This window comes from Nothoprocta perdicaria, unplaced genomic scaffold, assembly GCF_003342845.1.
Source record: "Nothoprocta perdicaria isolate Ctin4 unplaced genomic scaffold, notPer1 scaffold_30, whole genome shotgun sequence".
NCBI lineage: Eukaryota > Metazoa > Chordata > Aves > Tinamiformes > Tinamidae > Nothoprocta > Nothoprocta perdicaria.
Genome location: NW_020455533.1, coordinates 3623713 through 3650796, shown reverse-complemented (window position 1 = coordinate 3650796; position 27084 = coordinate 3623713). Strand labels below are relative to the sequence as shown.

Here is a 27084-nt window from a genome sequence, read left to right as displayed (position 1 = left end):
CGGCTTCAAATGACCTTTGAGTGACTATAATCCTTCATCCACAGGGAGAGAAAGTGAAGACAACGGCACCAGATCCACCCCACCTGTTGATCACCACCTTCGCTCATGTTCACATAGGGTTTTCTCTCCTTTTCCTCTCCACTTCCCAATTTKTATATACTCTTCATTAGAGCATGAAGCTGAGTGACACCCCAAGTTGAAAGAAAAAGAAAGAAAAGAAAGAAAAAAAAAAAAAACAAATTCGCTTTGTTTTGTCCCAAGTCTCCGCTTACTGGATTAGCACATCCAACACCCAGACAGAAGATAAAGCTTTAAAGGTGACACCTCTTATTGTGGCCAAGCAGAGCATCATGCAACAGCTCGAGTGGCAGGATAGAAGTTAGGAGAAGGTTCAAAGGTCTGGAGCTAACACAGAGGACAGGAAGATCTTGCCCAGAAATATCAACCTTAACACTTTGGTTAATATGCTCTTTTCCTCCCTGGGTCAACCAGGACCTAAATTTTGCGACAGTATTTTAGGGCATTTCACAGAACTAGCAAATAGGAAATAAAATCATGGCTCCAACCAGCCCTGGAATAACAAAAAAACATTTCTATTTCATTTATATATATATATATTTATATTTACATGTAATGGAGAACATAAATATATCACAATCTTTGTGTGTGTGATTGGGATTCTCCTACATGTTAAGTCTTTATTCAGAGACAAAAAACATGTGGCTCTCATTTCTGGAGTCTGAATTATAAATCTCCTTATCATGTTCTTGCTTTTTTAATAAAGACTGTATAGAAGTTCTATGAAAAATATCTGTGTGATTTGAAGCRCTGTTGGCAAGTATGAGCTTGGGAAAAAAAAAAAATCAAGGGGAATATAAAAAAAATCTGCCTCCTTTTTCTTTCTTTTATCCTTTTAAAAGATTAATGTGCATTTGACAGCAGCCTGGGCAAGTGGAGGCAGATCTGACTTCAGTTTTAACTCTCAACACAACTTCATAAACCAGTTCTTCCTATCCTTTAATCTACTTAGACCCTTACATTGCAGAGTCTGAGACATGTACTTAAAGGCAGACACTGCTTTGCCCTGGCGCTGCATTTCACGGGGTAAGGAAAAGATGCATCTCATTCCTAATAGGGGAATTAAATTGGCTTTTAATGCCTGGAAACTGAGACGTTTTATTTATTTGCCTGTAGAAGAGGCCCTGCCAATGGCTCAGCACATCCTGATCTCCCTCGGGCTCTCCAGGGGCTACTTTAGTCCTGGGAGCATTTGCAAATAGCTCAGGCTCACCCTGCTAAATACAACCTTGGCTCCCACCTAGCAGTAAAGACAAGGGGGGACATTCATTCTGGGAAGTTTTTTATTTCACAAATAATTCAGAAATCAAACGAAAACAGAGGGGAGGGGGGAAGATACTTTACAATTCTGTATTTAGAAAAAAAATTATAGTTTATAAACACACTGCCCCTTGAAAAACATGCATAGGCACACAAAAAAATTTACAAGAATCTTTTATACATAAGTAGTAGTAAAATACATCATTTTTCATAGAAAAAAAAAAAGCAACTCTATGAACTGGCCCTAMATATTTAGGCTGCACAACCGACTACATACACGACTGGAGAATCATCAACCAGCTGTTGGCCAAAGCACCGCTGACTTCTTAAAAGGGACAAATTGCGAGGACTAAGGGGACCATCTGCTGAGCTAGGGTCTCACGAGGAACATACCTGGTGATATAAAGGTAAGAACATGCTGTGTCCTTAAGCTGTACTGGAATACATTAGACCAAGTAATGTTTTGGTATCACAGACATAAAATATACGGCTTAGGACTGGAACTGTCCCACCTGTATATGAACAGCTAGCACGCATGATTGAAAGTAAGTGATATATGATGACTGCCTTGGAGGACCTGATCTCCCCTAATGCTGGTGGAGGTATGTTCAGATCAATAGCACCCAGGAACTCAAATAATATGTGTAGTAAAGTCACAATTTCTCTTTTGTACAACAAATATAAAAATAAACAGATACAGACTTAAATAACACCAGTTTCTAAAAATCCAAACCAGTTGGCTGAAGATAAAAATATGCAATTGAAACTTCGATTAGGCATTTTAGAAAATTTTTGTTGGAATAAAAATTCTTCCCTCGCCCCCTTCTTTTTGTCAGGTAGATGCATCCCACGTTGGCTGGATTATTCTAGGTGTTCTACGCTGACCCTTCAAGACTTCTCTCCAAGAACCCTCTCCTCTCTCACCTCTCCTTCCACCCTTTTACAACATCAATGGTTGTCACGGACAGCATATTAGAGGTGGCATCCTACTGAAGCTCTCTTGTGCTTTATGTGCTTTTCAAATCCCATGAAGCCAGTAGGAAGGACTCCACTGGATATCTGCTTGCATCTATGACACCTCCCAAGTCATAGGAAATACACAGTACTGTGGCTAATATTTAGCCCATGATGGCCTTGGTTTCATGATGCAGCMTCTACTGGGCTTGCACTGGGTCACGTAGAGCATCATTAACCACCRCAGGCAGAAACAGGGAAGCCTTTTCTCACTGCCAACACCTCAGACCCTTCCAACCAGCAGCTTTTCTAAGATTTGTTCCAGCTGTTTTTAATACCAATTTACCTAGTAAGGAAAAATAACTAATTCTTCCCTATCTAAAGCAAATACTGTACACCTWGAAAGACGATACCATATAAACAAAGACGACACATCGAGTCATTTTTCTGTATCTGTCACAAAGGAAGGTTYGCTGTGCAGAACTCAGAGACAGTGCAAAGCAGTCCCATCTTTGTACTTTACAAAAGGCTCCTTCCAGCTCAGATTCCACAGAGAAAGAAAACCTCAGCTGTGAGACAAACTGACCGATAAATGCAATTTCCATGTTGATTTCATGGTGTTCRTGGAATTAAAGAAGGGTTTAATTATGTAAACATTTTTGGTCTCTGTTTTGAAACAGCCTGACGAGATGGCTTTCTGTCTCCCTAGTTTAAATTGAACATAGCCTGAGCCTAAGAGCAGCTATGAGGCATGTGCCAAATAAAGTGAAATATTTTCCCATTTGTTATACAATATTATAACCAAGTTACTGAGCAGAGGGACTATGGGTTTATATGAACTGAAGAACTAAAGTTTACGTTGCCTTCTCATGCCTAATGAAGTTACTGGATGTGTGTGCATGGTTACACCAAGCCTAACAACCCATTTCAAATACAAATTAAGGAACATTCTCTTGCTTTCAAGAGCAGCTTATGCCAGGYTATACTTTTGGCTCGCTTTAATTTCATTCAGATAGTCTTGGAAATGCATTTGGATGCTTGTTGAGACATAAATAACAAAACATTAAATATTATCATCACCACACCTGTGTGTTTTACCAATGCAGCACCCTGGATGCCCTGGGCCAGGATGCAACATTCGTACTGCAAGTCGGGTTCTGCAAACCAAACGGGAGGGTCTCATCGAGCCCGATTCATTTCATATATCCAAGGTCTCAGAAMTGCACACACAACGAAGAACTTCACCAAGGTAAAGTGAACATGCTTCATAAGGATGCAACCATTCCTAACAAAAATAAGACTAGTTTTATAACTGCTTGACTACTACAGATAAAACAACCAGCACTGCTGTATAAAACAATACACTGCATTTAACTGAAATTTCATTTTTTTATATGGTATGTAATATAATATGAGATGTGCCAGCACAGGAGCCCCAATTCATTGACTTCGCATAGGTTACGAGACTTACAAGGTACCTGCAAATGTTTGACCAGCAAACACTAAACCTGCTGTTTGCATTATCCAGTGGCCTCGTTTTCTGCAGCGAGGGGCTCTGCCACCACCTCCCACCCACCCTGCTCCGTCCTGCAGCCAACCTCAGCGTCAGGCTGGAAGAAACGTCCTCTCCCGTCACGCTACTTAGCTCAACGCAACGCTCCAGCAGCCTCCCTCAGTGTCACTCTGCTGGGAAAACACTCACTTTGCCCTTCTTTGACACCCAAAACGCCAAAAAAAMCAACTCAAAACGTTCTCAAGGTCAACGCTTTCCCTTGTTGGGGCACGCAAAAGTAGACGCTTCCATCTCTAAGATGCCATCCAAGGGGAGGCAGAGGCCACCGCGCTGGCCGTGCRTTGAGCCACCCCGGTTCTGTGCAGCACACCTCTCCTGGGAAGTGGAGTCCCAACAGTCTGTCATTGCTGAATGCCCCTACAAAAAATGAAAACACGAAACGAGAAGATACAACGCTGAACTGGTGCCGTGAGATGCGAACAGCTGAGTCAGAACCTGTTGTCTATTTTTTTCTTTTTTTTTTTTTTCTTTTTCTTTTTTTTTTCCTTGTTTAATTCCCTGAAAGAGTTCAGCAAGGAGGGTACGTTCAGAGCTGATGCCATCAGAGGAGCCTTCCTGTCTCTTGAGACCAAAGGAGCGCTCTCCCAGAGAAACTTGCACCTTTCCCGGGAATTTACTGCTTCACAGCAAAAATTCGGAAAGCGTTTCCRTCCAAAGGGCTCTTCAAGCTGCAGGAGAGAAAGAAAAGAAAGAAGTTTAATATTCCTTACCCTTCAACACAGATCTGAAAGCGACTACTCGCTTCTGCGGGGTAGGAATAGGACAATACGCTCTATTTGTTTGCTTCTCAAAATTCACAGTGACATGGCTAAGTCCAGCATTTCCAGCCCGCCAGCCTGACTAGCTRATATCTGCTGACTTTGACATAAAATTGAACACACGATCAGGAACATGAGAGAAAGTGCAAAGACAGACATCTCACCTTTCGGACTGGACTCCGTTCCTTAAGGAGCCAACATAGATTTTCTTCTTTTCTACGGGCATCACATCCACAAAACCACCTTCTTCATCTGGAATGACTCCCGCATGCACTGCTGTTTTGCAGATACTGGAGCTCTGAAAAATATTTAATAGTTTTGACTCACTAAACATCTATATTTTATATCTGAGGATGCTGATATCTAGGGCATTATCCAGGACCAAAGACAACTCAAGGAGATCTTTCCAGCCTGTGGCTCCTACTCCTTGTGTCCACACCAAGAAGACGGTGGAGACATCTCTTTGCCACTTCTCCAAGCTCATTCACCCTCTTGCTGGAAAAGCAGACGTTTTTGCTGATTTAAACTAAAATGACCAATCATTTTGGAGAGTTCACCTCCTCCTTTTTAGGAAAAATCTGGTGCCATGCACCCATCCAGTGGTCTAGCCAAATAAGTCATAACCTCATAAGAGCCTGAGGGAAATGACAGCCCTCTACCAGCTGCTTTCTTATCCTGATCTACTTGATGCACAGTCAGGAGAAGCACAAAATACTAACAAACGATGACTAAGTGCCAGAAGCATCCAGGAAGCAGGGTAATAGCACAGAAAGCCTTAGGCACAGTATAAACTTGGCGACCAACCCTCTAAAGGATTTATACACAGTTAGCTCGAATAACAACAAATGAAAAAAAAAAAAATCCTAGCACAGAGAACTGCAGCAGGTGAAAATCCCAAGTCCTTGAACCCTTTGATTGCTTGAGAAAAAAATATTAAAAAATGAAAATAAAAATAAAAACTAAGCGCAGAACCCACAGTGCGCTTGCCATTGCCGAGGGCAAACATTCCCGTCGTGCGTGTACAATACAGAGTGTGCTGCTTCTTTCCCTCAGCCTTATATGGCAGCTTTGCCTTGTCCCCTATATATTTATCACTCCGGATCGCCTATCTCTTGGCAGCTCTGGCAGCTTTAATTGCCAATTTGGTATTTTGCTTCTATATATGGTCACGGGAGCAAGGGAACKTTGTGTTTGGAAGATACACTGTGAATTTGCCCTAGTATGCAATGGGAAATCTGTAAATCTAAAATTGGCTTGTAAAATTAAACCATCCTGAATTGATTTGCACAACGCTCCAGTGGGAGACACTCGAAACGATGTTCTTATCAAAGCAGCCCTTTTTACATTTTTTTTTCCCCAGGACTTACTGTTCTGCTGCTTACTCAAAGCTTGACCAGAAAGGTTTTTATTCCCTATCCTACACCCTTGCTCCATCAGTGGACTGGATTACTGCCTCCTGTCACACCAGCCTGTGCTTTAATGAGCTGCTTGCAGAGCCTTTGGAAGATGAGAAGTAGTGCAGAAATAAAGGCTTTCTCCCTCAAAATCAAACCCATGACAGTGGCATTGCCAGCGCAGCAGCTCCACGTTGCTCCCAGACTGCAGAAATGAACTGAAGCACTCACCATAAAATTCCAATGGATTTTATAGTGGGCTATAACCATCAATGACTGTGGATGAAACCAGCAGTGATTTCCTCATTAGTGTGACCGGTTTAATCATTAAGGTTTATTTCTCACGAAAGCCAAGCAACCCAACAGGTTGTCTCATGATAAAGAGCTGCCTGGTTGTGCAAGGGGCCAATCCTCCTGCAACTAATTCCCCCGCAGACGTGAGCTTATGACCAGCCTGAACCACCTCCAGAGCAGTGAAGTCTGGCACTCATGGCAATTATCCACTTTTATCCCATTTTTCCCACTGGAAAAGTCAACCATGGCACCTGGGCACCTAGATATAACCCACAGAAGCAGGTGCCTCTGAGTAGGCCAGAGATGCTCCCATCACCTTCAGTGCAAACCCACCTATGATATCACCAGGAGTTGCCAACACTACAGACATTGTAAAGCAGCAAAGTGCCTTTGAATATGTGCTTTTATGAGCCAGGCTTTCTGTTTGAGGTTGAATTTTGTATCTTCTACCAGCTCCTGGTAGACCTGCTGCCTCTCCATCAGCTCTGTGCCAGCCGAAATGCACATAGACTAAAATTTATCTAAAATTTAACATTATAGACATCTCTTCCCTTAATGCAACACTGAAGAATATAGGCAATATTTTTTCTATTTCCTAACCAGCTGCTTCTCAACACTCACTCAACACTAATTTCACCTCTGAAAGGATTTTTGGATACAATTCCCCATTCCCTGCACCACTTGTAAACTCTGCATACAGGCTGTTCTCATGGAAAAGTAACTCCGTCTAGGGGATAGGCCTGGAATTTGGGCACAAACTTTGGCTATAACAAGTTTTCTTGCGTTTTGTTCAGCTTGTCTGTTATAAATGCATATTTCTCAAGCATTTGAAGCAYAGCCTAAAATAGCAGTTTAATTCTAATGAGTAAAAAAAAGAAAAAGACTGACAAAATGTACTGAAAGTAGATAAACAAAAACTAGGATAGGGGTTTCTATGCCCCTTACATAAAAATCAGAGTTATTTCATAAAAAACACCAGTTCTTTATGTTGTAGCTTTGTCCTTTGCAGCAAAGCAAACTTTCACATGCCAGCCTGGGATAATGCAAATATAGAAACCATCTCAGGCTGAAAGCTCAGGGCATCAGATACGGTTTCAGGACCAGCTAAGCAGTTTTGGCACCAGTGCTCGGACTATTTACTCTTTAGCTACCAGAGCGTTTTGCAAACTGACCATTCGGAGGAGATGGGAAGAGGCCAGAGGGCTCCCTGGAAGGGAGCACGGATTTGCACCAGGGCAAATAAATATCTTATTAAACAAGACACAGCTGGGGCCACAAAGGTGCCGCTCCAGATGCGAAGCCAAAGAGCCCCCCCAGAAGATTAGCGCTTGTCTCGTCCTGTTTATTGTCCCTTTTAATTATTCTTCGGTTAATTCACAGCATCCCCTCCTGGAGGGCATTCTGCACACTCAGCACGCTCTGTGGGAAAAGCCTGTGCCCAAATTCCCACTGCTCGGCATGCGCRTTTCCCTGGACAGTCTTCCAGCTTYAGGCTTTTTCGCCATCAATRCCTCTCCYCTTGCAATATACTCCACAGCCACGTCAAATTCTCTCTTTTTTCTTTTGTGGTTGCAGGCTTCTCCTTTTTAAYYATTTGTTATTTATTCCTTTTTATGMCAAATTCACATTCCCCTAGAATTTAAACACTTTCCCTATTAGGCTCTTTCCATTCTATTGGCACAGTAGTCCAGAAAAAAAAGCTAACCAAACCCTTTAGGGAGTGGCCAAACACATTTTTTTTYYTTYYTTTTTTYCTCCAAAAAGTCATATTCCACRTTCACACAGTCCTCARGGGGGTACAGTAGGAAACACAGGTCACGATTCAGTGAAGGACATGAATCTTCTTGCGTCAGTAGGAATCGGGAAGCAACATGCTTGGGATGGTGGGAATCACCTAATTCCCCTCTAAACTCAGGATTTATTGCATGCTAATCTAAGGGAGGTGTCTCCTCAGCAAGAGAAAGAAAAGAAAAGCGATTTTCCACCTGCTATAAAGTCAGAGCACACACAAGTACTGCAGGAGAGCATCAACACTATCAATTTGTCTGCAGTAACTTATCCATGTGGCRCTACGTTTAAAAAAGCTGTCTCAAGTAGAATAAAAGCTGCTTAAAAATCCTTTTCCCCATGGCTTTCTCTATTTTTTCTTTTAATATATTTTCTCTGCACATTTGTCCCAGGAGTCTGAGTTGCTCCATGACAACACTGAGCAAGACCAGGTATTCACACGCTCACCAGGAGCCACAACCTGCAGATCAGCAGATCCCAAAGAACAGCTATGGGTCCACCCATGCCTTGAGCAGAGCCATCTCACCTAGACTGATCCCTGATTGATCCCAGACATGATCCCATGAGGACCTGAAGAGCAGCCCTGCAATCTCAGTCTTCAAAACACGTGTATTTGCCAAGGAAAGGAGCATACTCACATCTGCRTAGACATTGGTGCCAAACACCGGTGCCCAGTACGATGGCTCATCTTTGCAGTGGGTTGGACAATAAACCCTAGAAAACAAGTTATTCCTATTTATTCTCTATATAAAGACTCAACAGGAAAGCAAGTTGCATTCCTGGAAGATTTCAAGTGCCTGCATCTGGTCTGCAGGTGGCAACAGTGAATCTAATTATCCGTTCCCCTCAGATGACATTTGGTAGTTACTGCGGGACTGTGAATAGAAATCTTTTGCAACCCGTAAAAGAGGGATTGATCTTTTATGACATTTTCAAAGGGGAGCTTTCCAYGTTTTTGCACTCAACACGGGATGCAATTAGTTGCATCTGTCCATTCCCCCCACACCATCTACTGCACCTGCACATATCAGCTTTCCAGAACTAAGTTCCCCCACATTTTAAGATGAAAAGGRAAAAAAGGATTAAAAAAAAACAGCAAGTGCAAGAGAATAAAGGCAGAGCACAAAGCTGCGCAGCGGCTTGCTGAGAGGGACCACGTCGCTTGGCTGTGCCTACCTCGGGCAGTGCGACGCCGGCTTYTTGAACGGGCACAGCTCGGCCACCGTGGTATAGCAATCCAGCGTCTGCGCTGCAAGAACAGACCAGCAATGGGAGTTATTTCAGGAATTATTTCGGGAGTTATTGGCCCCGTTATCTCGGCACCCTCCCCCTTGCTCCCCATGGGGAGGCAGGATGGTTGGTGGTGAAATGGCCCATGCTGGGTGGCCAGAGGAGATCTGAGCTGTGATATAATCTCTTAACATAACCGCTTAAAGCGAAGAGGAGCGTTGGATAGAATGATTGTAGAATCGTTATGGTTGGAACGGACCTTCACGATCATCAAGTCCAACCGTAACCTCATCACCACCATTCCTGCTAGCCCATGTCCCTAAGTGCCTCATCTACACGTTTCTTGAATGCTTCCAGCAATAGTGACCCAACACTTCCCTGGGAAGCCTATTCCAACGCTTCACCACTCTTTCCGTGTAGAAATTTTTCCTAATATCTAAACTGAACCTCTCTTAGCACAACCYRAGGCCATTTCCTCTTGGCCTATCGGTAGTTCTATGACATACTCATAGATACTCATAGTTGATATAAAACTCTGGCAAAAACATTTGCTCCTTGGCTTTATAAACTTACTTGTGACTTTGGAAACCATGAATGCATTTGAAGGCTTATTTTTCCTGTAAAACAAACAGAAAAAAAAATAGATTATTAAAAATCAGTGTGCTAGATTTACTACGTCCACATTTAAGCAATAGAGCTGGGACATCTGCTTCTATCTAAACCAAACCAAAGCCAAGATATTTTTTTTCCAAAAAATCCGTACCGGAAGGATTCTACCCCATTTCTGGTGGACTTGACGAACGCCGGTGTCCGTCCCTTCCTCGTGATGTCCACCAGGCCGCCCTTGTTGTCCAGGATGCCGTAGTGGATGGCAGCGCGGCAAATGCTCGACGACTGAGGGGGACAGAACACACTGCACGTGAGATGGACCTCAACCACAGGGCAACGCTGACCAACAACATCGTCAAGAAGCGGGCAGGAATGAAACCACCACCCAGTCGCCAAGTGGGAAATAAAGCAAGGAGGTTCCTGGCTGCTACTGCTGTTAAACATCTCCCTTCCAGCATAACCTTACTCATTTTTTCCTCTTCTAATCACCTCATGGTTGGATGACAGGGTTCTTTTTAAATAACAATATTGAAGATTCAGAGATAATTTAGAAGAAAAGCGATATTGGAAATTAAGTACCCATAGGAAACATTTCCAGTTCTCAATAAATACTAAAATACAAAAAAATTCTGCTTGGAGGCAGCAGGTTTGTGCAGTCCCAGAGACTGCAAGGTCAGGAGTAATTCAAGATCCACCAGATCATCCCAAACTGTTCATTAGTCACAACTTTTTACAGTGTTTTTAACACAGAAGTTCTGTTCAGCGTAACAACTGTCTATAGTACAAAACAGATCCACATGAGAACTGTTCATCCCTGCCCCTCCATCTCCATGGATTTTAGGATTTTAATCGGCACAATAAGGGCATCCATGACAAAATCAATTGCAGAGTTCTGGAATCACTTTACCTTTTCAGACCTTTTTTTTTTAAATTCACTACAGAGGAAAACGCACATAATGTTTATTCACACATTTTACAGCTCCACAAGTGGAGAATCTGAAAAGCTAAATGCCATTAGAATAGTTGGCATTTCCCCTTTCTGTTATTACCACTAGCTCCCCACAAATTGCATCTAGGAGCTATTAAAAGGTACTTACACTCTCATAATAAAATGTTCCAAAGATCTTTCCCTTACTGTACAGGCAGCCAGCTGGGCACAGATACCTAGCAAAGATATATATCTTTGAGGGTGGCAAAAAAACAATTCAAGAAAAACAGACTTCAACTCTATTTCATTTCATAGTCATTCCATTCATTTCACGTAATTCTTCCATTTAAAAACAACATTGCAAAATAGCTACTTTTTAAAAACTATTTCTCCACCCTCCTTAAAGAACCCGACCAACATTTAGATTCTGTGGATTTGTTTTTTCTCCAAGTGATAAACTGTCCCGTTCTTTACTGAAATCTTAACCAGAAGTTCTCGACTGGCTWGGAGGCAACAAGCCATGAATTATTTGTCTGCCTTGGATAGGACTGGAACATATGGTACAAAAAATGACTTTGCCAAAACTGATTAAATGATTGTGGACACCTGGAGCTGGGTCCAAAATTGCTGCAATTTTTTTTTTTRCTGCAAAAAATAAACTGAGTCACCTTACGGCTAAACTTGGCTGAGTGCTTTGTTTAAAGAGAATTTTTGCTATGTCTTGGGAAACCCTCTTAATGGAATACCTARGAATACCTTTATCAGAAATTTCAACACTAATACATGGGCTACCCCCTGTTTGCAAGAGCCTGCCGATTTTTAGACCACTTTTTCCTGATCTGATCCAAGAGAGACCATTGAAGTGCTACCTGTTGCATGTTGAGCCTCTGCATTTGTCCCTCATCTTGGTTTCACAGGTAATGACTTGTGCTGGGGGAGAAAAAAAATACATATATAGCAAATAAAATGTGAGGTGCAAGAGGAAACACTGCGAGGAGCAGAGTGCCAGACAAAATCAGGTTGGGCATCCRCAGGCTTTTGAGTATGAGACAGGTGTTTTCTTAAATATTAGTAGGGAAGAAACTTTTCACAGCAGAATGCTTTGATTTACAGCCCAAGGTCTGCAGCCAGAGCCCTCATTTTCCATTTAATTACAGGCTCTGAAGATGGTAGCAGATAAAATTGGAGAGGATGTGGTTATTCGCCTCCCCTCTGTATCTGGAGAGCTCTCTTTTAATTAACAGTGATGAGGAAAGGAGAATGAAAGCACTAACAACTGCACAGATAACTTCAGAAACCTTCCCAAACAAGAAACATAAAGGGAAAAAGATTTAAAAAAAAAGAGAAAGGCCTAAAATCCCCAGAACAGTTGTGAAGAGAGTCACTGTTGAGCTTAGCATGCTTTGTGCATGACATAAAACCCACATTTGCTGAAATGACTCCTGATACGGGGACCTTCAGTTCATGGATGCTCACAGGAGATGTCAAGCACGACACGCAAAASGGCATAAGGGACTTTTATACCTTCAAATCATCATGCAGATCATCTTCCCCTCTACCCAAGCCTCCTCCCACTTGCGTTTCAAATAAAAACCCTTCCACCTCACCCTGTGGAGTGCTTTAAAACTCAGAGGTGCTGAAAGAACCAAATCCCATCTTACTCATGTAGCTGTCCACGGCCACCTTCTTGGTCTTGATAGTCTTGGTGGGCTTGTTCTCCACGCTGGGGAACCACACGGGCTTGTGCTCTGCCACCTGCGAGGTCTCCACTTCATTGGTCTCATCCRTCTCGGGGATTAGGGTATCCTCATAGCGATAATCTTATTAGAAGGGGGAATAAAAATAACGGCAGCATGTCATCATTAGCAAGCAGGGCAGATAGGCCCGCATGTTGAGGGAGATTATTTTGCTTTATAAATAGCTGGAAACTYAAAATGCGAGATAAATAAAGCACGGGGCTGCTGCCAAGGCAGGTATCGCACTGGGAGAGGAGCCCGGCTGCTCCAGGACCCACTCGCTCCGCACATAAAGCGGCACAGAGCTGCACACTGAGCACTTGCAATGAGAGTCACTATCGAGAGAACAGAAACTCACTGAAGTTTCTGCTTTTCCAACCTGTTTCCAGCTCTTTTGCTCCAGAGGGAAATTAAAAAAAGAAAAGATAGCAGCAAAAGAAGGACTRTCGCAAACGCAGCGGTGACGGATGACTTGCGCTTGGGCAAGGCTCCAGTTTGCCTGTTTCTAGGAGCACCAGTTCTCCATGCAATAAAAAATACAGGGGGAGGAAACAAGACACCCTGTGCTAGGGAAATAAAGCAGCTTCATAGGAAACTTCAACATTAATAGCACTTTTCACCCTCGCTATATAACAACCTTYATTCTAAGGGAACTCCACGTGTCGGAAAACCGTCCGGGATCCCCCCTGCTCCTGGGAGGAACAGGACTGGTTGTATTCGGCGGGCAGACAGCAAAGCCGCGGCGCAGGGAGGGGACGGGGCCCGGGAGCGCGGGGCGGGCGGCCAGCGCTGCCCACCCACAGCGCCGCTGGAAACCGCCGCAGAACATTCCCTTCCCAAACAGAGCCCGAGGACGGAGCCCTCCGGAGAGCAAAATCCACCCTCCGGGAGCGCAGCAGCCAAACACGGAGTAACTTGCCCCAAAACAGAGAGCGAGCACGGGATGTAGGGGATGCAAGCTTGTTTTGGGTTTTGGTTTTGGGGGGTTTTGTTGCTGTTCTAGGAAGCCCGTCTCCACCCGGGATGCGGCCAGCACCTACCCTTGTAGCAGAGGTTGTTCTGGCAGCCTCCCCCGTAGCTYGGCGGGCACTCGGAGCAGGGGCGGCCGCTCTTGTACGGGGCTTCCCCGATCCAGTTGCCCCTGGAAGCACAGGAGAAAGAGCGGCCCGTCAGGGAGGAGCCCTGGAAAGTCTCCACTCTGTCCCATCCCTGGGGTCCAGAGAACTCCGGACATGCAAAGTCGCCCGTTTCCCRCATCCCAGCTGCTCCTCGCTGACGCGCACTTGCCCTTGGCTCCCTCGTTGCCCTTTGCCAAAGCCACCGGAGCCGCAAGTCTCCCAGCGTTTTCTCCAGCTCTGCGGCCAGGCCAGAGCACAGCTCTTTCCATTTAAAAGCTGTCCTAGTTTTCCATCTGGAAGCGTTTGCCAGCAGAGAAGCGCGTGGCTCCACACCAGCAACGCGAGCGCCCTGGGCTCCCGGATCAGCTGGGACCACAAGAGGACTTGGCACTTTCTCCTTGCCCAAACTGGCCATCCCTGAGCCCGACTTGGCTCCAAACCTTGGCTCCTGCCCTGGCCTGGAGACACCGAGCACAGTCCAAGGGGAAGCCGTGCAAGGACAGCGATGCCCTGGTTGCGCTTCCGAGAAGACGCCGTCCTCAGCGTTTACTTAACAGAATCACAGATCCTTATGCACATAAGTAATATCACCTCTGTGCTCAACTAATACAAATACTGCGGTCTTGTGCAAACAGATGCAAGTCAGGGATGACTAAATTTTCTCAAGAAAGCCTCCAGAAGCCAAAGGTGTGCGCGTTGCAGGCGCGCGGGGCCGGGGCGGGCAGTGCTCAGCCCTGCACGGGTTGTTGCTCCTGCAGCCACTCGCAGAGCCAGGGCGAGCTGAGGACAGCACAGCCAGGCCAGCGAGCAGAGACGGAGCCGGAACGGCAGGAATAGAGTATTTTTCCATGCGGCAGCCCTGTGTGGATGACGCGCACAGGAGGCCGGCCTACAAAAGGGACTGATCCCGAATGAGGATCCCGTTATCCCCCTGTTTTCACCCCGATGACCCTCAGGCACTGGCCAAGCTGTTCCGTTTGCAATTTCCCTATTTCTTTTAGCTGCTTTTCCAGTGAGACACTTCTTACACAAGCCGTTCAATCAGAAAACGTTAATTGCAGCTGCAAGGAGAAGGCAGGAAACCTCTTCCAGATGTAGCACTCACGCGTTTTACACGCAGGCTTTGCCTCTAAACCTAATCAGACTATCAAACCGGCTAATCTCAGCTGCTGTGGCTATTGCACGCAGGCCAGCAGCGCTGATCCCACCATGATCCAGAGCAAGCCACACTTGGCAGCATCCCCAGCTCCGTCCGCACCACCCCTGCTCCTCCTTCCCATGGCCCCAGCTTCAAAGCCCAGCCTGGCCCCAGCCCCTCATTGAGTTTTCCAGGCTCCGGGCTGCAGCAGAGAGGAAAAAAGGGAATTTAAAGCTGCAAACAGCAGTGCAGACTGCTTGAAATCTCCTCCTAGCTGCTTACTTGGGTGAGTAGTTGCAGACCAGGTAGACGGCGTTCTCCCACACCTCTCCCCAGACGTTCATTTGCTTGCAGACGTGCACGGCGCAGCCGATCCTGTTAGTYGTGGCCCAGACTATCTGCAGAGAAATATGGGGGGCCGTTAGGTGAAACGGGCCCCCGGTCACAGCGGCACAGGGGGAGCAGCCGAGGGTGCCGTCCACCTCACCTGGGTGTAGTGGGTGCACATGGATCCCGTGCACTTCTCCGGGCACCAGGGGTTGCATTCGTGGGGGTACGGGTACGTGTAGTCCTTCACCTCGTCGTACCAGGACTGCACGTGGAAGGCGGGAGAGCGGTACCTGAAGGAGCAAAACCGTCTCGGATGAGAGCAGCAGCTTCCACCAGAGGYTGGGGATTTGCAAGCAGCGTTTCCCGCCGTGTCGCAACTCCACGGTTGCGACAGAGTTTTTACTAGCTATGCGTAAAMCAGCTGAAAAGTTTCTCAGCTTCCATTTGTTGAGAAGCTGTTACCCAGAAAGAAAAGAAAAAACTCAGTAACACAGTCGTATGAACAGAAAAAAAAAAGTGTAAAGGCGGTTTTCTTCCCCCAAATTCACAGCCCGGTCTGACTGCATTATTTATAGGTTTGACACTCTCTTGAAATGCTGCTGACCTGAAATGTCCTCCTGGCTTTTCCACTCGATTACAGAAAACATCTAGGTTGGCAAAAAGGTGTGTTTTGAAAGTAAACAGAAGTTCAGGCTTGCCAAACATCTTAAGCTGAAAGCCATCGTGTACCTATTTTACCACAAGGCGATTTGCTAAATCTGGAGGTACATCTGCAGTTAACACTGCAAGGCCTTGGCAGATGGAAAAAGCTTTTTCACACTCGCATCACTCCTGCGTTAGTGCTATTAATGCACGAGACACAATCCCCACCTCGGAGGTGCCCATGTGCACGACTATGCACATTTTGCACGAGCTGCACACAGAATATTGCAGATATCGTAGCCTGGGGCACCCCTGACRTCGCTCCTGCTTTTTGGGGACACGTTTGGAGCTGCAGTTTCCTAGAGCAAGTCACACGCACGTTGCGTGCTACAACCCCAAGGAGCAAGCAGGGCAACCTGCAAACTCCACGTCAAAATGGAACAGCTCCAAAGTCACTGCTTTTTAGTGCTTTCCACAAAAAAAGGCAGCCAGAAATAGAAGTGATATCATCACTAACTGCAGTTTGTTCTTTCATCCAACTCTTCATTAAAAATCATTCATTAGAAGTACTTTAAAAACATTAATCTCACTGATGTCATTAAGTGAATACTTTCCGAGTCCTATTTTACAAAAGAGGAAATCGAGATAATTAAATTATGGCCTATCCCTAAAAAAATAAAAAAGAAAGAAAAAAGAAAATAGATAAATATGATTAAATATGATTTCTTTTTCCTCCCAGTGATTGCAAAAGGAATAAGATTGGATCTAGCTCCATCAGTAACCATGGCCATCTTGAAAGCTTGCAAGAGAGCCAAGAACAGCCCGATCTTTTGACTTTGTTTCCAATGGATTAACCACTCTACTTTCCAATCATTTTTTAAATCTGCCAGCAAAAAATGGGCCCAGTTTTTATATCAGGCTAATTTCACACCAGCAAATTTCCATTGCTTGCAACCAAGTTCTACCTGATTTACAGCAAGCGTGACTGCGTTTCAGCTCATTAGGGTTCCTGAGCATGTACAAAATGTTTGCTTTACAAAGCAGACTTAACCTATAACAATAGGATCTCAACAATAAATGCTTCACCTTGGCATGGAGAGACAAAGGCACTTGGAAGCTTTAACRCAGTCATCCCTAGCTGGGTTAACAACCTTAGGCTAGCAACTCTCCCCAGAAGGATGAGACAAACTGAAAAGTGGTTTTAGGAAAGACAATCYGGATAAATATTTATGGGAAACAAGGTGAGAGATATCCACAAGATTTACAGCCATGAGTGCTGAATGAGCAGCAGCATCCAGAGACTGTTCCTGAGAAGCTCCAGCATTCTGCTGGCTCCCAATGTACTGCCTGAAGCTGAAACAGCCCTGAGGAGCCCAAGGTGGTGGGTTCAGCAGCTCGTCTCAACAGGTACAACTAACCTTGGGCATGATCTGAGATGTAGAATATGAAGTACCTGGAATTAGTGCTGGGTTGGTGGGAATAGCCAGCTGAAGGACACTGAAGATGTTCTGAGATTTCCCATTTCACTGAGGAATAGTTATTGCTCCTCACCCTTTCTTCCATCTCCCCAGTGCTCTGCTGAACAGTGACCAGGCAAACTTTTCGCACTGCTCCTCAGGTAGGATCCCTAAATTGCAATTTGTGCTTAGCTTGTGGCTTCCCAGCTCTTACCTGCCCCAGTGAACAGCCAGGTTCTGTCCAATTGACCTGATGAGGACACTAGGCCCGTGATCCCAGATGCACTGCTGAGCCCAAGCATGGGCTGATCTTTCCAGCTCATCATCCCAGGTCTGCGAAGGGTGGGGAGAAAAAAGAACGGGTCAATTTGTCCTAGTCACACTTATTAGATAAACCAAGAACAATTAATGGAGAAAGAGAAACTAAATTACAKCTCCCCATTGGTGTCTGGCCTATCATTGTGAAACGAGTGTGTTTTTATTGTGCTATGACCTAAGAGCAARTTTTTCGAGACAGCCCCTGCCACAAAAATGGATGGCACAAAATATTGGKTTTTTTTGTTTTGTTTTGTTTTTGTTGTTTTGTTTTAAAAATCTTCTTGATACTATGCTTCCTTGGAGATGCTTTGCTGGAATTGTCAACAGATCTGGCAGGATCTCCATTCCATGCTTTTCCAGCCTTAACATCAGGACATTTAGGCTTACCTGGCCTACCCATTAAGTCATAATTTCAGCAGTGGAAGTAGTCCTGCACTCCACCATGGATATAACTGGATATTTATGCAATTATGCAGTTACTACACCTGTAACTACCACCTCTGATAGATGAAGTCAAATCTGACAGAGGGGGCCAAGTCTCAGAGCTATTAAACTAGTATCATTACTTAAAACCCACCTTAAAATAGGCGGGTTAGAAAGCCGCAGATCACATTAGCATTCCCACTGAGGGAAAGACGTCAGCATGAGATAGTCCTCATYGAGTATCACCCAAATATCATCCAAACTGGAGGTCAAATATGACACAAAAGCAAATAGGAAACCAGGCTTCTCGGTTCCAATACCCAGAGGCATATTTGTTTTAAAGGCTAGACTTGTTGGACGGGGTAGATAGCACAATGTTGGACCCGGCAGATAGTGCACTGACTTCATTGTTTAGTTACTGGCAGCTGATCTATTCAGAAGAGTCCTGAGAGGATGATTTGCAGGAGCTAAAATATTACTGCACATTCCTACAAATAAAAACTGAGAAGAGAGGCCTTGTAGTGATTCTCCAGCTTATTTACATGTCAGTGTAAGATTATGTCCTTTCTGGACATTTACTAGAGTAACCAGTTAATCTTTTCAACTTCTTTCTTCTCCACAAGAAGAGCGACTTGTGATCCTAAACATATCCAAGAACCTGTCAAAGCCCATTTGGAGGAATGGAAGGCACTRAGACTCGCAAGCACATTATGAAAACACTGTGTTCTCGTGCTGAATAAGAACTCWAACGTAGTCTCAGGCAGTTATAATCAGGATGGGGAAGGACCACGTCTCTGGCCAGGACAGCAGGAAGATGCAGTGTCTCCTAAAACTCAGTACGTCTATGTCTACGCTATCTGCAGAAGGCAACGTGAGCTCATCAAATGAAGCTAACAGCCCAGAGCTCCGGGAACGGCTTATAATTAAGCACGCTCAGCAACCCAAATTCCAGCAACATCCCAGAGTTACTCCAGGCTTATTAGCTTTGCTTTGAACTGACCAGTAGATTCAGGTCAGACTGCAAAAACCCCTGTGGACACAGCTCCAACAGACAGAGGTGACAAAACCATTTTCCATTTCAGGCCTCCAGCTGAGGGTGTATGGAATCTGACCCACCACATGCATATTCCAACCTGTGTTTAGAGCAGACCATTGTGATTGTGCCTAGACACACGGCTTCTTGTGGTCTCCTAATTGCTGCAGSCAGCAATGACCTGCCACAAACCACCTTCCAATCCAACACATAAGCTACAGAACTCTCCCAAGATGTTATGTGCAGCTTCAGACCATCTAGTAGAGCATTATTTCCTGCAGCCTCAAAGATGGACATGTTCCAAATCTCCTAATTTAATGCAGAGACRTTACGAGCAACAGGCCAGCAAGTGGAAATTGATGTGAATGGGAATTACATCTTTCTTTGATGCCTGTGAACGTGGACCAAAGATACTCAATGGACAACTGGGAATGAGCTACATCTTTGCATGGCTTTGTGCCTTATGAGTAGGAAAGCTCATTTCTGTGGGCATTAGGTTACAAAGTCATCCCATTTAAATTAGAGCTGTTATTTGCTTCTTGCTTCTCAGACATGAATGTGGTTAGGAGTCTGGAATTATTTCAGAGCAATAAGTGTATCAAAAAAAAGAGATTTCAGCCTCTCCCAGCTACGCTTGCAAGAACCCTTTATGCCAATATTCAAAGCCACATCTAGGAAGAATACTGAAGCCAGAGCTGCAGCATATGTCTGTGCTCAGCGTCTCAAGTCCACTCTGTGACRATCAGGCAAAGCCCATGCTGACTATTTGGAAGACAAGAAGCGCATGGTATGAAGCAATTCGAGGCATCAGCCTAAGTTTATGTTCACCTTTTCCTCCTTCATGCTGTGGTTTTCTCTTGCCAGACTGCTGCAGTCCTAAGAGCTACCTTGTTTGGAAAATACCAGCCCTGTCTACATTAGTGAATTCTTAACTAGAGGTTTTTAAGAGCCTATGGTAGTGTGTGATTCCAATCGATTTAGTCAGCAGACTGTTTTTTTATTAACTCCTAGAAAGTTGTAATGACCTTTCAAAGCAGTGCAGTATACGTTCTACATGTAAAACATATGTATGCATGGCACATAAATACCATACTACAGTTCGTAGACTCAGATTTAATAAGGGTGTATCTCACAAGGGGTCTGTTTACTCATTGATTARTTTGTAAAACCAACCCTAGAGCTAAAACACTATCTTAAGTCACTCAGCATTGGTATGGTGAAGATACTCTCTCATTTTTCTCCACAACTTGGCCTTCTCTCAATCCTGGCAGTTTACACTTAAAAGTGGTATGAAAGATGAGGATTGGCATATATAAGTAGAAATCTGGACATGCTTTATTAACTCCCACAAAAGTATTATCCCGCTCTGATAAGGAAAGTCACCAGCCTACAGTGAAGAGGAAGGATGGGTACTTCAAACTTGAAAAGAAGCCGTTTTCCTTCCAGAAACCTGCATTGAGAATTTCATTTTTTCCATCTTTGAGGTCTCCACATGAGGCAAAATTTCTGCCCTTCATCCCTGCTGGAAACCACCTGACTAAGCCATCTTAAAAGGTCAAGGATGTCTTAGGAACTATTAGATATTTTTCATTCCAAGTCCATTAACAAGGAGTTTGTTTTGGTCTTGGCTCTAGCCCACTGCCATGRCTACCGTTATATAAGCCAAACATTCAATGGAGGAGCAAGTAAAGCTTCCTTATGGTTAAGGTAATTTTGTATTTGACTGGCTTTTATGAAGATAGACATTGCTCCCATCTGTTCTATAGCAAAGCTCGGCACTCATTTTTCATTAACACAAATACCAGTGTTAGCTTTGAATTAATTATAGTAACCACCCAGCAAAATGCCTTCCTTTTTTTTTTTTTCCAGTCCACTTTCCATTTATCCACATGTGTATGTGATAATTCTTTTGATCTCTAGATATGTCATGAGAGTCACTGTGCTATTGCCCTTTTATTAATAGCCTCCACTGCCCAAAGTTCCTGCTGTAGCAGATTAATGCTTCCCTTTCCTGGCCCACATTAGCTCCCTTTGCCACTTTAGATCACTTAAATGCGTCAGAAACAGAGCTGGAGAAAGGACTTTTTAGAGGCAGCGCTGGGAGGTTGGTGGCCAAGAACACGTCCTACCTTCTCACCTAAAAATTAGCACTGCACGTCGCCTGCGATGTTCCCCACCAGAACCAAAGGGAAGGAGGAAAGTTTATCTACAGCACTAGAGACAGACCATTCTCTTAAACACATCCAAATGAGAAGCGTCCTATGCAGGACAAAGGATTAAAGTGAATTTCACGTTCAGAATATACGCRGCGTTGCCAAGTCATATTGGGTAAACACCAATACATGAAAGAGTGATTATAGCCCTTCCAAGCAGCACCGTTTTATACTCGGCTTCTCTCTTCGTGGCATATAAGGCTCTTTCATTTGCCCTAAATCGGCCAGAAAACCACTAGAAAAGCACACTGAGCAAAGACATACATAAAAGAGTAACCGTGCTGGATGAGTAAATAGCAGTCGGCCAGTGGACATTCCGCAAATGCAGCCCTTTCAGATCCCCAAGGCCAACAAAAATACATTTGGCTTTCTCATGCTTTGTGTTTACTTTCTGGAAATTAATCAAATCACCTCTTCTCTGGCAATGTGCTACAGGGAGCCAGCAGGATAATGCAATAGCCAGCTGAGAGAGGCAGACAAAGCAGCAGTTCTTCGAAAGGCGTGCGATTTCTGACAAAACTGAGACAAAAGACTAGCAGTGCGAACACTAAAATGCTGCAATTAATGAGCAATTGTCCTTTCTTACTGTCCTCTGCTCTCCCTTCCATTTTCCTCTTCCCTAAAACCATAAAAGGCAAAATTTCCATTTGCAGCATTCATTTCAGCAACAGTTGGCAAACCATCCGATATTATGCTTAATATACTATTTCTTTTAACTTTAAATTTTGGTCTTAGCAAATCATTAATCATCTGATCTGTCAACAGGAGCACACAGTTGAAGTCATGCTAGTGTCTGTCATAATCATATTTGCACACTGGGAAAAGGCACAGAAAACCTTATTTGCCCACATCATTTTCTGGCCCCACGATATTTTGAAGACATCTCAAAAATAGCTCAAAGTAGCGTCTGAAGAAAAACTATTCATCCGAATTGTTGATCGTAAAGGCACATTTCATACTCCTACTTGAGCGTTCTCCCTCTGAAGTGGCAGAACACATTGACCAAACATATTTTTTTTGTGTCCTTTAACTGTGAAAAGCCAATAGCACCAATCCACGTAGCCCTCAGCTCCGCTGGAGCCTTTCCAAGGAGTTCCATGGACCAGACTTATTTGGAGAAGGAGCCATATTCCTTATGGCTTGTCCATGGTGCCAGGCAGACCCCCATCAGTCCTAGGAACACTTGGCACRCGTGGACAACCTGCGGCCACCAACATATCATAAACCTGCAGGTGCTACCTTCAGGATTGGGCAGGAGGGGCTGGCAACCCAAAGTTGCCCATCATGAGCTTGGGCTGAGCAGACTGTGGTGGTCCAAGACAAGAGTTGCAATGGCCTGAAAGCTTTGACAAGGGAGACTAAAGGTTAAACACTAGGGAAAAATTGATGCTTTTATGACATTAAAGTAATGGAACAACCTGCTGAGGCGGGCTATGGAATTGCCATCTCTGGAGATACATTCAGGGCAAGGCTAGACGGTATTTTATGAATAATGGAACCAGTTCTGAAACTACGTGGTGGACGGATGAGATGACCCATTAGTGGTCTTTTCCAACCAAAACAATCCAGTGACCTAAAGCATCACTCACTGTGGACTGAAACTGTTCCAGGAAACCTCTTGAGAAAAAACYTATTTTAGAAGAAATTTGCTACAATGCTTTCAGCATAAGAGAAATTAAACTAATTTTTTTTTTCTTTTCTTTTACAAGAGGTAAGAAAGTTAGGCATCAGGAACTTGACTCACCATATATTCCATATTGGAGGCCGATGGATAAACTTGACCTCTTAATTTATTGTGGAGCATCAATATCTCCTGTCTGTCTGAAAACAAAATGGCTCTCTTGGATCTGGCATGAGGCTCCTCATCCTGATATTTACTCAAAATGCTCTCCAGGTGACTCGAATTGGGCAAAATAAAGCATTCGGCTGCCTTTGTCAGAAGCAGTAGGCATCCAAGAGGAAAGATCCAAGGCCGGGCAGGATTCATGGCTGGAACAGAAGCTGGCAGGAATGGAGGTCAAGCTGATGGATGTGTTTTTCAGTTTCCTCCCAGGGACGTCTAGCTCAGTGCAGGTCTGGAATTTGGGGGAGACAAAGTCAGAATAATTCCAGAAAAAGTCATCATGTGAGTGACCTCRAAGGAAGCCGCACCACCCGGATCATTTCTTTAACATGAGGAAGAGCAATACAAGCAAAGTCTAACTGTTGTCCACCCCTGTTGCAGGAAGGCCTATACAGCTCCACACATGCAGGAAACCCAGTTTATTGTCCTGCCTACGCCCTGCACAAAGCCTAAGCTATGTTTGACCTAGACCTTCCTGGAACCACCAACAGCATCTACAGAGCAAGCACAGGGGCTTCACGGATCTGCAGGTGAGTTATCCATGSAGAAGCTTTTCAGGAAAAGCTTTTCCCTCATGCTCACACAGGAGGAAAGAGGACTGAAACTGGGCCATGCGATGGAAATTTGATAGGACGCAGCAAAACTCCACTAGGACTGCACTGGAAACAAGGGTTTGCTGGTGGCCYGGGCATGGTGGTGCAAGCTGGATGCCTCCTCCTGCGGATGTACCATACCACAGCCTTCTCATCCAGGAGCTCCACAGTATMCCAGCTCCAAGCCGTGTCCCATTGCGGGTGGGAAAGGGGGACATTTTCAGCTCTCTTTGAAAAGAGGAGACCAGAGGTGCATAAGAGGGAAAGCAAATTCCGCAGCGAGCCGAGTGGCAGAGGCCAGACGCGAGCGGGAGCTATTCCTGCRGCCGGGACCTGCCAGTGTGCTCGGAGCGGCTGCCAGCCCCCGAGACGCAGCCGGTTGTGAGAAACGTCATGGTGACGTTTGCTGTTGCATGTCCCTGGGGTACCTCGTCCTCCACAAGCACAATCCCAGAGCTGCTGGATTGGCCTCGATCCACATGGGGACGGAAGCATCYGTATAGCCCACGAGGGACCAGGCAAGTGCAGCAACTCCCACCTCAAGCCAACCTTTGGAGCAAGGCTCCCCATCCCCATCTATACTGCTAGCTGAGCACCTGCCTTTGTGAGCTGTTTTAAGAGACAGATATGCGAATTGTCAGGGAATTAAGCCCACATTAGTGGAATTATTCCAAGTTCCAGGTCCAGTGGCTTGGATGTATCCAGGCTGGGAGGTGCCGAGTGAAGTGCACAGCTCCCCCCCATCCCTACAAACCCCTGGATTCGCAGGGTGACTGCGAGCAACCCTGAAGCAAACTCTGCTTCAGCCTCTTCCTCATTCCTCCTCCCCRCTGGCCCTGGCCTCGCCGCGAGCCCGGCTCCCTATCCTGGGGGCAGCGCGGGAAGCAGACACAGAAACGGAGCGGCCGCTGTTGCAGACAGCGTGACCCACATTCAGGGAGCAGCCCCCGCGCCCGGGCGCTTCCCCGAGCGTTTGAAGAGAGCAGCTCGGCCGCGGGCACGCACAATGCGCCCATTGAGCGCGGAGCCCGAGCGACGTCCGCCCGTGCACCTCCCGGCGCCCCGTGCCCAGGGGCAAGGAGCGCTCGGACTCGTGTCACAGCCCGGCACACCGGCGATGCGCCCGCGATTCCCCTAGTTACGGCGCGTGGAAAGCGCCCTAATTGGTTTTTCCTGGGATTCAGTGTTACTCAGGGAATCGCGTCGGCTGAGCGAGCGGGATGGCTGTTGCGGGGCTCCCAAAGAAGCCCCGGCGCAGCCGCGCTCCAAAGCCCTTGATCCAGCCACCAGGTAAACATCTGGGAGGCATCAGGAAGCAGTGAGTCGGCAGAAAGCGCCTCTGGATACGCTCCGGAGCGGACTGCGAGGGGGCGGGGGGGAGGCGAGATCCCAAAACCCGAGCAAGTTAGAAAATGGCACTGGATGTTGAAAAAAAAAAAAAAAAAAAAGATTATTTTTAGAAAGCTATTTCCCAGACTGATGGACAGTGTCTGGATTTCTCCGTAGGCAGAAGCGCTGGTCGCACTTAGCGGCTGGCACGGAGCACGGAGCAAAGCCACGGACAGGCTCCTTCTGCGTTTGATTACGTCCTCACTTCACCCTAATCCCTTGTGGCTATCGACCTGCCTCGCTAGCTGGCTGTAAGAGGGGTCTTAACCCTCGGACAGGGGTGACATTTGCAGTGGATCTAGCCCGGGTGCTGTGACACTGTGCAGGGAACAAGCAGACGGTGCCAGAAAATGCAGTGCTTAGCAGGGGGTGCCAGCAAAGCCTGGGATCAGCTTCGAACCTGTGCAAATAAATTCGGGGATAAAACCACAAGCTATCCCAGGCATCAAAGCCAAGGTGGACTATTTAAGCAGGATGCACACATTTACAGGAGTAAAGAATCACTGTCTCGGTTTCAAAAATAGAAAAGGAAAAAGTGAAGCAACAAGTTTGGTGATATGGGACATGGTATCGTTTGCTCAGAGTGCACTAAAGAGCCAGCGGCTTCCAGGACATGGACAAAACACCCGCATCCCTCACTGTCACCCAGCGCAGCGGGACTCGAGAGGGGRACTTCCACATAAAAAACTCCGAAACCTACCCAAAACAGACACAACGTGTGACACCATCGCAAAAAAATCCCTCCTGAGTTAATTTCTAGAGCAGAGCTGCATAAACACGAGGCTGCTCGGGGATGACTCGATGTTCCCATAAGCAGCCAAATATCAGAGAGAGTTGCAGCACCCGATAGGTTTTTGCACAAGCCCGCTCCAGCACTGACCAGCTCTTCCCATTCTTTCAAGATTAATGTGGGACCATCTTGCATTAGTCACTGTGAGGTTCACATAGGCGAAGTTTGGGCAGTGTTATGGTATTTTATGCTGTGCATGCAACTCGTTGGAAAAGTTCCTAAAACACTGCATACCAAACAGAGATGCACACACAAAATCCCCCATCTCAGAAACAGGGACTAGCAAAACTCGTCCTTACCTTGCTGAGCACGGTGAGGTGSTGCGGAAGCTGCAGCTGCTCCCAGCCTGCTTGCAGAAAAGTGAGTTATAGACCCAAAAAGCCAGGAGGAGGAGGAGGGAGCGAGGATGCAGCTGGGCTTAGGAGCACAGGGAGCGCCGGGGCTCGGCTCGGCGCCTCCAACCAAGTGCGGTCTCACAGAGCTCCCCAGTGGTATTTATGCTCTCCAGGCACAGGACAGCGCTGGATCATCCCGCTTGGCAGCGGGCCTGTTCTTAATGAAGGAGGAGGAGGAGGAAGGAAAAGGAAAGGAGAAGGAGGCAGGGGCAAGGAGCGGGCGGGCGTCACCGGGCGCCTCGGGGCAGTTTAAGACCCTCATTGGGGCGAGCAGCGCCAGGACCGTCCTCCAGCGGCTGTAACACAACACCCGGCAAGGGCAGAGCAGCGGAGGCAGGCGAGGGTATAAAAGGGGGATCCTCTCCATCGGCAGCGGTGTTGGGGCAGCCAAGGAGCATCCTCCGGGCTCCGTGGGTTTCAGGAGGGATGGAGAAGCTTGGACCGGGGATGGAGGAGCCGGGGACTGGGGATGGAGGAGCCGGGAGAGGGGGTTTCTGCACGGCAGAAACCATCTCCCCGGCCCATCTCACCGGCCAACTGCATCCGTCTCCGCGTGCCGGGAGAGCCACCGGGAGCAAGGATGAGAGCGGGAGCTGCGGGAGCGCCGGGCGCCGCCGCCGTCCCAGCGCTGCGGCCGCACGTGCGTGGCCGGAACRCGGGTTGCTGCGAAAGGAAACAGTTGCTAAAGGCAAGGGGAAAGGGGAAGGAGCCTCTTCTCCTTTCGGGGTTGTTTTCAATAAACAGAAAAACATGCAGTGGGGTATCCAGCTGCATCCATGCCTGAGGTCCGGGTGGGGAGG

At 46.1% G+C, this 27084-nt stretch overlaps 1 protein-coding gene across 1 annotated transcript; it reads right to left on the bottom strand.

Moving 5' to 3' along the window:
* Nucleotides 1-1964: 1964 nt before the first annotated feature.
* Nucleotides 1965-26267, bottom strand: CRISPLD2 (cysteine rich secretory protein LCCL domain containing 2). The gene is made up of 15 exons (XM_026042349.1): nt 26189-26267; nt 23019-23349; nt 17502-17620; nt 15346-15478; nt 15141-15256; nt 13643-13743; nt 12528-12686; nt 11736-11796; nt 11036-11102; nt 10093-10223; nt 9903-9946; nt 9276-9348; nt 8738-8813; nt 4788-4921; nt 1965-4533 (listed from the first exon to the last, which is right to left on the bottom strand). Exons 2-15 carry the CDS (start codon nt 23259-23261, stop codon nt 4479-4481), a joined length of 1512 nt encoding a protein of 503 aa, XP_025898134.1. The 5' UTR covers nt 23262-23349; nt 26189-26267; the 3' UTR covers nt 1965-4478.
* Nucleotides 26268-27084: the final 817 nt, after the last annotated feature.